Source organism: Eutrigla gurnardus (assembly GCF_963514095.1).
Source record: "Eutrigla gurnardus genome assembly, chromosome: 19".
NCBI classification, from domain to species: Eukaryota; Metazoa; Chordata; class Actinopteri; order Perciformes; family Triglidae; genus Eutrigla; species Eutrigla gurnardus.
Window position 1 is genome coordinate 17,588,470 of NC_139930.1, and position 11,529 is coordinate 17,599,998.

General features: G+C 44.0%; 1 protein-coding gene across 5 annotated transcripts in view; it reads right to left on the bottom strand.

The window, feature by feature from the left end:
* Positions 1–11,529, bottom strand: part of fcho2 (FCH and mu domain containing endocytic adaptor 2) — a 37,969-nt gene that overhangs the window by 4,319 nt on the left and 22,121 nt on the right. Inside the window, exons 13-26 of one of the 5 annotated variants that reach the window (XM_084035116.1) lie at positions 11,068–11,127; positions 10,809–10,982; positions 8,704–8,728; positions 8,149–8,187; positions 7,545–7,584; positions 7,381–7,466; positions 4,430–4,975; positions 3,901–4,016; positions 3,624–3,756; positions 3,447–3,524; positions 3,193–3,252; positions 2,676–2,787; positions 1,062–1,217; positions 215–347 (exon numbers count right to left, since the gene is read on the bottom strand). In XM_084035116.1, the coding sequence (XP_083891242.1) occupies positions 215–347; positions 1,062–1,217; positions 2,676–2,787; positions 3,193–3,252; positions 3,447–3,524; positions 3,624–3,756; positions 3,901–4,016; positions 4,430–4,975; positions 7,381–7,466; positions 7,545–7,584; positions 8,149–8,187; positions 8,704–8,728; positions 10,809–10,982; positions 11,068–11,127 (1,758 nt within the window). Of the gene's footprint in view, positions 1–214; positions 348–1,061; positions 1,218–2,675; positions 2,788–3,192; positions 3,253–3,446; positions 3,757–3,900; positions 4,017–4,429; positions 4,976–7,380; positions 7,467–7,544; positions 7,585–8,148; positions 8,188–8,703; positions 8,729–10,808; positions 10,983–11,067; positions 11,128–11,529 lie in introns of all 5 variants that reach the window. The other 4 variants (XM_084035117.1, XM_084035118.1, XM_084035120.1 and 1 more) reach the window with 4 other exon arrangements.

An 11,529-nucleotide genomic window follows, 5' to 3' on the forward strand; every position in this document is an offset into this window, starting at 1 on the left:
ATTCCTAACTGGTGTAGAAAGAGTGCGAGGCTGTGTGGCAGGCACATAAAATACACTTTAAATCATTTAAATATCCTGGGAATATTAGAGAGTGAAACGCTGCTCGGGGGCCGGAGGATCAAACACACTCTGGAACATATCAAAACATATCTCTTAAGAAGTGTGAAGCACAACAGTTATTTGATCTGGATCAGGATCTAGACGTTTGGCTGACCTGGTATTTTAGGATGTCCACATTATAATAGGAAGCTGTAGGATTCTGCTCTGAGGATTTCCTGAGGTAGGATGTCAGCGCCTGCATGTTGAACCAGAAGTCCTTGGAATTTGAGTCATTTTGGGAAGGATCACTGGATAGAAAACACACACACACACACACACACACACACACACACACACACACACACACACACACACACACACACACACACACACACACACACACACACACACACACACACACACACACACACACACACACACACACACACACACACACACACAATCAGAGGCTCAATTATTCATTGCTCTTCTTGGCTTTGTGTGCAAAGCTCCAATAGCTCGGAAAAAATGACCCTGTTAGATCCAACCAGCTACTAAATCATGAATTCCATTTGATTCAATTAGTCCAACCATGTGGTCTCGGTAGAACCAAGAAGGAACTCTATAATAATAATGATAATATTAAAAAAATGACACATAAAATGCTTTAAAATAGCACATATATTTTGCAGCATATTGAAACGTGGGACTAAGAGGGCGAGAGGTCATATCATAACGTTAAAACGAGGCGGCTGTTATATGAAGTGTGCTATTCCAGCGCGTTGAGAATCTGGCTGTTAAAAGTCTGCTGGAAAATACTCCCCCGACAGCTTAATGATACGTTTATGTCAGATTACTAATTGAATTTCCTCTCACTGACGCAGAATACATTTCCTACATCGCGTCCAGATCCCCTCTTTCAAATTAAACCACGACTTTGCATCAACTCATCGGCTCTGCAGAGCTCTCGCCTTTATATCTATATCTATAAAAATCCATATTTTGTGTGCCGAGCAGCTCACCTGTACAGCAGCTGTTGGTTGGGGAGGATCTGCTCCAGCCGGCTGGTGTTCTTCAGTCTGAAGGTGAGCACGGCGGGGGAGGGGTTGGTGGTGAACACCTTGATGATGCCCATGGGGAAGGACAGGGTCATGTCTCCTGTGATCTTCACAATGCACCTGTGGAAAGTAGCCAGGTGAACACTGAGTTTCTGTTCTGTTTTCTGATTAATCCAAATATTTACTATGAGGAATTTTTAACTGGTTTTTAGTCTGAATCTAATACTGATGCCTCTATATGACCTTTAAAAGATGCCTGGTTATTTCTATATAGTTATTTTTAATGCTCGTCATCATCAATCCACTAAAATCAGAACTCCTAAACTCCATCAGCTCAGACTCAAGCGGGGTAGCAAGCGTATAGCTGGATGGAAGGGGGGCGCAGGAGAACCAGAACCCGGACTGTGCATGGTAACACTGTAAAGACTGTGCTGCAGTAAAATAAGAGATTTCCTAAAAAAAACCCCCCAAAAAACAGGCAATCTGGTGTTCGGAGAACACTACCGCATTACTCCATAGGGGGCGCCAAACACGAAATTAAAGTTTTAAATTATCAAAATGATTGTTAATTTTACCGATCTACCTACCGATCTCCGTACCTACCTACCTACCGACCGACCGACCGACCAACCAACCTACCTACCTACTGACAGATCTACCTACCGACTGACCGACCGACCGACCGACCGACCGACCGACCGACCGACCGACCGACCGATTGCCCTACCTATTGACAGATCTACCTACCTATCTACCCACCGACAGATCTACCTACCTATCTACCCACCGACAGATCTACCTACCTATCTACCCACCGACAGATCTACCTACCTATCTACCCACCGGCAGATCTACCTACCTATCTACCCACCGACAGATCTACCTACCTATCTACCCACCGACAGATCTACCTACCTATCTACCCACCGGCAGATCTACCTACCTATCTACCCACCGACAGATCTACCTACCTATCTACCCACCGACAGATCTACCTACCTATCTACCCACCGACAGATCTACCTACCTATCTACCCACCGACAGATCTACCTACCTATCTACCCACCTATCTACAGATCTACCCATCTATCTACCTACCTAACTACCTACTCCACTTTTTATACACAGGATCGAATCAAGGCTGTTTCAGAGTGGATAGTGATAACACTGGGTCTAGGCTGTGGTGGTAACCGGTCCACGGCGGGTCTCAAACCCTCGCCCAGCGTCTCCGCTGCGTTGCTCATGAAATGTTCCATTCACTAATCCCTCCAAAAATAAGCCTTTTGCACAGCAGCAATTTAACAGCAGTTAACCAATAAACGGCTGTATGTTTTCTCTGTCCCAGACTATAATCTGCCCCGTGGAGGTTATCCACTCTGAAAGAATGGTGTCAGACTAAAAACATTCCACACATGCAGGCGAGGTGCACACACACACACACACACACACACACACACTGCAGCACAACTCACAACCTTATATGAAGTTTAAGTTTAAATACGTAAAAAAAAAAAGTGTTTGCGTGCAGCTCCACGTTCGGAGGCTCGCTGAGCAGCGAGAGGTCATGTGAGACTCACTTAGTGGGATCAGCTCCTTTGAAGTAAGCATTAACCGACTCTGTGAAGGCCACTGCAATGGGCAATGCATCCTGGGATGCCAAGGTCACAGGGCTGGGGCCGCGAGACGTCCCTGAGAACGACAGAGAAATAAAGAGTTTGAGGTCTGTTGACTCAGCGGGGGGGTCGGACTCTTAACAACAGCAAATTAGGGAAGGCTCGATCATGCAAAGATGCACTATTATCATCATTTTGCATATTTGTATTATTGTCATTCACACATTTGCAAATCAGTTATTTTTTCAAATAAAAGAAAAAGGGTTTTAGAGCAGATCATGCTGCTTTAGTTCAAATGTCATTATTTTACAGATCAAATGTTAAGACGTTGATGCTGAAACAAAGTGAATATAGAAGAGCACACAAGACAAAGAGGAATGCAATCACTGCAACACATGGTTGTCCACTCCATCAGACAGACTGTTAGGTTTTAGTGAAACGCAGAGGAGGGTTTCCTCTCGTAGGAACTCTACGACTGTACCTGCTGGTGTTTCACACCGCTTCTCAAAGGTCGGCAGCTTCGCTATGAACCCATCGTCCTCTTTACGCACACCAAATAAAAACAAATGCATAAAAGAAGGAATGAGGAGACAAACACACACACATATGAGAGGAGAGGCCTAAATGTGTGCGACAAGGCTGACCAAGAGCTAAACGAGGCCCGAATGAAGGCCAGAGTCTTGGGTTGAGATGATGAAGATGATGATGATGAGGGAAAGGAAGGAAACGACTCACTTAGCAGAAAGAAAGGAGAGAGGGAGAGCAGCTCTGGCTCGGGGGAGGAGAGGAGGAGAGCAAAGGTGTGCTCGGCTCCTGGAGGAGTCGAGGAAGACAAACAGGTATGTGGTGAAGAGCTGAAGAAGAGGAGGTGAAGAAGACAGCGTGGTGGTGGTGGAGGGGGGAGGGGCTTACCAACGGTGGGGGTGTTTCCTGCGCTGAGTGAGGCGTTCGAGGACAAGGAGGAGGAGCTCTCGGCCCGGGCGAGGGGTGCAGCGGGAGGAGGGCTGGCGTTGCTGGACGTCTTGGGGGGGCTGAACGGCCGGACCTTGAGTGAAGGGAGTCGTGAACGGGGATGGCATGTTTTATTTGGGTTTTTTTAAGTCGTGTTCACACACACACACACACACACACACACACACACACACGCACACACACACGCACACGGCGGGGGATTGTTGCAGTTACTCACGATCTCATTGATTCCCGTGAGTTTTCCAGTGGGGAGTTTGGGCCTGGAGGAGGGTCGCGGCGGGGGCACCAGGGCTCCAGCTGTCAGCGGGGTCGTCGGCCGGTTTGGTGCTGGCACTGCCACGGAGGGAAAACACACACGTGAAGGCTGTTTCTTTGGATTTTTGATGGTTAGCGGCAGTGAAACAGCGAAACACCACGCTTCATTCAGGCAGATGCAAAATCCATCATGCGTTAGGACCTCAAATGAAAAAAACAAGAAGAGCAAAACATGTTGCTGAACAACATAAAAAGTAAAAACAAATTAATTTCACAAAAACCCCAAAACAGACACGTCGCAAACCAGGCAGCGAGTTAGATAAGCATACGTCTGTAAAACAAGAACTCAATATAAAAGAAATGCACAAAACATACAGTCAAAATAAAACAAAATATAAAAGAAATGCACACAACGTAAAACATACAGTTAAAATAATAAATTCAAACCTCAGGCATATCAGACACACCTCTGGCATCAGTAATAATGTTACCATTGAATATTTTGCTTGCTGGAGCTCCTGCTATCGTCCTCTCTGTAATCCCAGAGAAGACGTCGGAGAAACCGAGGACTTCGGCGTCATCAGAGAGGAGGCGGCACGACCTCCCGGAGCTGGACTGAGGCACCTGGGTCTCCTTCTGGGTCTCCTTCTGGGCCTCCTTCTGGGCCTCCTGCTGGGTCTCCTGCTGGGTCTCCTGCTGGGTCTCCTTCAGGGACGGTGACCCCGAGGCCTGACGGCGAGCCGGGACGAAGTTATCGCTGAAGGCGATCCACTGGCTCTGGGACCAGGACACGGAGGTGAAGGCGTCGACGCTCCTCGGGGGGCTGGCGGCGGCGGCGGTTCCTCGGGGGTCGAGGGGCTCGGTGGGCAGGGTGATGGGGGCGCTCCGGGCCCTCGCCGGCGCCGCCTTCAGCGCTTGGAAAGGGTTTTCCGGCGAGTCCCAGGGAGAGGAGGTGGACGAGGAGAAAAAGGAGACTTCTTTGGATTGCTGGCTGTCCGCCGGCGGAGGAGAGGGTTCCCGCCGTGTCACCGCCTCAGCTGGAGGGGGTGATGTCATCGACAAAGGCATGATCACATAACTCTGCAGTAATATACGTATGGAGGATTTGGACTCATTGCCGATACCTTTTATTGCAAACTGGCATTCAACCAAATATGAGTTAAGAGTTTACATGATGTTGTTTTAATTGTTTCACACACAGACCCACTTTGAGTTAAACCTACATATAAATACACATTATCACATCTTCAGTTAGTATCCGTTACTTAGTTCTACAATTTCTACACAATTTGAACTCTTAAAACACAACCTACTTTTTGTCTTTTTCCTATTTGTATGACGTATTTTATGTCATGTAAATATTGTACTTTTTATTCAAGGAAAATAAAGATCAAATCAAATCAAACAATCTTGTTTTAAACTGTAACTTAATAAGGCAAATTCCTCGTTTGCTTTTCCTTTCTGATTCCGATATTTATCCTCTTATGAGCCATAAATGTGCAACCCTGATTCGAAGAGTCGGACTCTCACACATCAAAAAATCCAAACATAACTAAACTCCATGCAAAGCAGTGGATGGATGCTTGGAAGTTTTCATTTGGCTGGTTTTACCTTCTGGCAGAAAGACGTCTGAGTCATTCATCAGAAAAGATGGAGATGGAGGGATTGAAAGGAAGATAGAGGCAAGGTCTAACGAGAAAAGTTCAAGTAACACAAACAAAAACAGCACATTTTAAACATCGATATAAAAACAAAAGGAAAATCAAATAAAAAATGAATAAAACATACAACATATGACATAGAAATGACATTTTCAGTGGGAGTTTAACCATCAAACACCTCTCAGACTAGTTTAAAGTGTCATGTGTGCATCGGGAGGCTGTAACGCTGTACAGAGAGATTTAACAGCCTGTTAATTCCCATCATCTTAATCAGGGAGCTCCGCGATGCTCTTTTTGACTTTAAAGCCGAGACCTTTGACAGTAACGAGACCATGTTTGACAACATACGTGCCAGTGGGCTTTATAGCCGACCCCTCTGACCTCAACGAGGTGCCAATTAACTGTGGATTACGCTTAGCCTAGGCGATGGGTCAGCGCTAATGTCACTCACTGATGTCACAATGTTTAAACGGCGGTGTCGTGCACGTAACAACAAAAACAAGAAGCCGTGAGATTCACAGAACGGAGGAGAATGACACTTCAAATACATTTATATGAAACGGGAGAAAATAGAAAGAAAAAAGCTGCCAGTCTTAATTCCTTAAGGGTGAATATTCTGTTGACCTCAGGGGTCAGCCGCTTTATCTGGGACTTCCAACTGAGTAGCTCAGAATAAGACAGGGAGTGAAGGCTGGTTGAATAACGCATAGAGATGAGATCAAAAAGGACTGGATCACAAGTGTGAGGAAAAAAACACAATGCATATATTTCCATGAAATCAAACCATTAATATCCATTAATTGCATTGAGACAACCTCCCTCTAAATGGTAAGGTTTGGTGGAGGAGTCCGCCATCCCCCCCACCTACAGGAAATGATGTCATCGTTTCATCTCGTTGAGATCAGCCCTTTTATGTGTACCGTTTCTTTACGGCGCGTATGAAGTGGCTGCCGATGCAAAGCCGACGTTTCCAGCCTCGGCTGCTTCGCATTAAGCCCCTTCAGGAAAGCGTGCAGTGTATTTGTCACACTGTAGTCATTTCTTTTTGCTAGAGAGTGATGGAACCAAACGGAGCTGCTGCGAAAACCTTTAAGATAACCGAGTCTGTGAAATATGACTCGCAGCCTGACATCATCAGATTCCTTGATTGGAACGATGTGAGTTTGGTTTTGGCTGCACTGCAAACAGACGCACCAGCTCTGGTTGTACTTTCCTGCGTTTGCTGTTACCAACGGCAACCAGGGGGGTCGCCAACCCTACCAGCACGGAAATCTTAAATATTAAAGCTTTAAAAAGGAACCTCAAAAATCTCATGTTGTGGATTAGGGGTGGGTAAAAATATCGATACGGCAATATATCGCGATACTTTGCCACCCAATACAACATAGATTATTTTTATATATTATAATATTTATTCCAGTGAATTTCATGGGAATTAATAAAATGGAGAGGCTGTTTTGAATTAAATAGTTTTGACTCATTTTGTCCTCCGATCAATATCATCTGATGTACATATACATGTACTTGTGTTTTCATCTTTATTTATATCGCAATATCATGACGATGATCACGTATCGTGACCAAAGTATCGTGATACGTATCGTATCGTGACCAAAGTATCGTGATATGTATCGTATCGTGACCAAAGTATTGTGATACGTATCGTATCGTGAGGTTCTTGCCAATACTCTCCCCTATAGTGGATATATATATATGTATATATATATATATACACACACGTGCACAGCGATCGCCATAGAATGAGGTTTTATGTGGATTACCTGTCGTCGAGGACACGGAGGAGGACGATCCTGCAGCGAGAGTCGGGCCGAACGGGTCCAGAGACAGGAGGTCGTTGTTCGTCAGTCTGCCGGAGGAGAGAAGACGAGAGGGTCAAAAACAAACACGTGAAAAAGGTGGAAGGCGTGAGGACTTTCACACGTACTCGTATGGTGTTGGCACTCTGGGTTTCGCCAGCTCGTCGCCTGCAGAGAGGAAAACAAACGAGACATCGAGTTCAGCAAATTCACTTAAACAATGATAAAAAAAATACTAACACAACAAGAGGTTAAAGCCCCGTTTAAACCACAGCACACCTTAAAACCAGACATAAAACCTGAGCTTCTGACCCACTAACATGAGATCCACCATCCGCCATGAAACAAGTATATCTGCAGTAAGATTTAAGTTGGATATAATGTTTCTTATTAAATCTTACTCAAATACTTCAACTTCAAACACCTTTTTTTTTAAATCTGACGGTAACACTTTACAAACGGGGGAAGGAGTGATTTTGCAAATAAAAATGTGTTATTTTCGTGCCCCTTTTTTAAAGTGTTACTTTGCAAAGATCCAACGTAAAGCAACCTGAAGCACCAGCGGTAAGAGGAGATGATTTACCCGCATCTAAAACCATATCTATGTGTAATAAAAAAATAAAATAAAAAAGAGAAAGTTTGCAGAGTCAGGGGTGTTAGCTTGTGTCAGCTGGCTGCAGGGGGAGATGAAGGCTGATGAAGGGGTTACTACTGTAGTGAAACAATACTCACCCTGAGCCTTAGAGCCTAATGCAGATACTCCTGTGAGCCCTAAGCGTACGTAGAGTACACATCTATCAATGTTTCAGCTAGAACCGCTGAGCTATGTTCAAACACGGCACGTGAAAGCAACTTTTGAAAAGAAGGGAAAAAAATAACATTTTGGATTCATATATCAAAGTTTTCTTCTTCTTTTTTTTTTTTTTTTTTTTACCTCAAATTAAGACCGCATGGCTCAAGATACTGTATTTTAAAACATTTCTCTCAAACACCGGTAAACACAGATTCTGTACATTCCAGTTTGCAGAAATGGAAAAGATCATTTCTGACATAAAAACATAAACAGCCAATTAAGCAATTAATCTTATTCGCATCGCGGGGAGGGGGAGGGGATAGAAAAAGAAGAGTTGTTTACTTTTTCCTGGGGATATGTTGGTGTTGGCTGCGTTTCTGGATTTTTTTTTTCTTTTTTTTTAACAACCTCTTTAAAAACTTGTGCCAAGAAAAACTAGTGTACAGTCGATGCAGCAACACAGATACAGAGAGGTCAGCAGAGGAAATACTCACTGGACGGGTTCCTCCGCATCTGCCCCTGCAAGCAGAAAAACAGACATGAATGCCAAGACGTTCGATCGATGGGGTTAGAAAGAAAATGATCATCCAAAACAGATCGGCATGCTTTTTAAGTGTTTTAAGGGTCATCGTGTTTTCTACGCTCCGTTACGTGAGATCAAACCTCAAAAAGACTTGCTAGTGTTTGTGCAACGAAATATAATCTTTCAAATATATAAAACAATGAAAAAAAAGGGGGTTGAAAACTCTATTATTTATTATTCCCAGTGGTGAAGGGAATTTTCCACTTCAGCGTTGAAATCAGTAAATCACAGGGCCGCTCTCAGAACTCACACATACCAGACGTTAAACCTAGGGTGAAATATTCATCTAAGTCCGTACAACGACCAGCCGGGGACGAACGGAGAGCGTGACACCCCCCGACCCCCCCACCGCCACCCAACACTCCACCAAATATACATAAATCCACCGTGTCACGCTGCGTAACACAAGATACTGTATGCAAAGAGTCACTCTGGAGGGTCGCCGACCCCGATGGAAACTTAACAGCATCCATTTCAATGCAGAATTTATTTGCAGGAGGAGAAAAGGTGGTGGTGGTGGGGGTGGGAAGGGGGTGGGGGATCGCCCAGGGACGAGAGAGGGGGGGAGAGAAAGACACAAAATGGGTTTAAGGGAACACAGCAAAAGCATTTAAGCGCCACAGAGCCGCGGCGAGGGCCGGGGTTTAGTCCCACAGGCGCTAAGCGGCAAATGGGTTCAATTACGGCTGTTGCTGGCCACACACACACGACTTCCATTGCTATTTCAATAAAGAGAACACCGCAGAGGGGAACCAAACAGGAGGAGAAATGAAAAAGACAAGAAGAATGAGCACTGAGGGGGAGAAAAAAAATGAGAGAGGGGGAAGAAAATGTCTCAATAATTCACACCAGATGACGCGACGTTCGTCATCACCTCGGATGTCTTAACACAACTTTTATTTTGTAAAAATGTGAAATGGGGAGCAGAAAACTGAACAGACAAGAAAGGGAAAGTCAAATATAATCTAATGACTTCTGGTATTTGAATGCAGAAATCAAGCAGTTTTCTTTTCTTTTTATTTTAAAGGGATGAGAAAGTAATTGTGGGTTTTGAGTCGCGACAACAAGCCGAAACCAAAAAACGTTGAAAGAACAAAGTTTGAAAGAGAAACATCTTTCGTCCTGAAAAACATCCCAGAAAAACTTCCTCTATAAAGTTGTAATTTATCTTTATCATTAATTGTTACAGTGGAAAAAAAGGAAAAAGAGCTCGCCCCATAAAGTATTCATAAATAACCACATCAGAGTCCCGTCTCCAACAACGGGGCTGCAATAAAAACAAAAGAGTGAAAGCAAACAAAGAAAAGGAGGAATAATAAAATAAAACAGAGTGAGGTGAAACACAAACGGGAGGAGGAAGATGCCGAACCCACCAGACGCTCCTTCGCCAACGCCGAGCGAGGCCTTTCAGCCGTTAAAACACACGCGCACACACGTACACGCGCACACACACACTGTAGTGGGTTTTAAATTTTAATGGTGGAAGCTATTTTCATAGAGATGCAGAGATTGTGAGAGGGACGAGGAGCTGAATGGAAGGAGCTCCATGACTGAGGTCACGGATCAGACTCTGTGTGTGTGTGTGTGTGTGTGTGTGTGTGTGTGTGTGTGTGTGTGTGTGTGTGTGTGTGTGTGTGTGTGCGCGTGTGTGTGTGTGTGTGTGTTGGTCTGCAACAACATCAGAACTTAACTCCAATGATTGTTTCGGAGTTCTTGATATATTTTCTTAAATAAGAAAATAAAAAAAGAACAGATTGTTTGACATGACCTGAATTCAAAACCGTGAAATGTGCTAAACAGGAAACCTCACTGAATCGGCAGCCAATGCTGGCGTGTAAAAAATAAATTAAATATAACACGTGTTGCTTTTCCAACGTAAATAAAAAGGAAGCTCCAAGAAAAGCCTCCTCTCTGCCCGGTTCCATGTCCCTCTGACGCCCTCTGGTGGTGCAGCAGCAGAGCAGCAGCAGGTGTGTGTTGTGGGGAGCGTGTTCCCAGCGTGGCGTGCAGACGTACCGAGGTGGAAGGCGACAGGATGATGTTCCCGATGGACGCTTTGAGCTCGTCGATGGTAGCACGGTTCTGGTGCGTGCCGTTGTTCGGCTGAACCGGCTTGATTTCTACGTGGAACTTCCTGGGTTCGTCTTCGTCCTCCGAGTCGCTGGACGAGTAGAAGGAGTTCTCTTTGGCATGTGGAGGGGAAACGACACGTTAAGGAGACAACCATTCACACATTCTTACAAGCTGCATCGAGATAAATGGGGGAAAAAAGGATATCGTTCTCGTTTCCCTCCGGTCGGATACAGAAGCCCTCTGCATCCACTTGGGGAACATTCTACAAAACACAAACATTTAAATTAGATCAAGTTAAAATACATGTATGTGCATGCCTTATAAATACATTCAAAAGCAGCTAAATAACCAAAAATGTCTTAATTTTATTTTATTTTTGTGCTCAAGATTTTATTTAATTTATTAACAAATTAATACATTAAAATTAATCAAAGCACGTCTTATTTTACAATTCAAAATGGAACAATAAAAAGTTTAATGTTGACTTTCAAAGTTTTTTTTAAAATGTATTTTAGTCTAAATTTGTCATAAGCCAAAAGCCATATAAATCCATATAAAGCCATATATAGCCTATATATATATATATATATATATATACATAAATAAATAAATCATCTAGTTTATAGATTTATAGTTTTTTAAGGAAAGTTCCTCTTTCATTTAA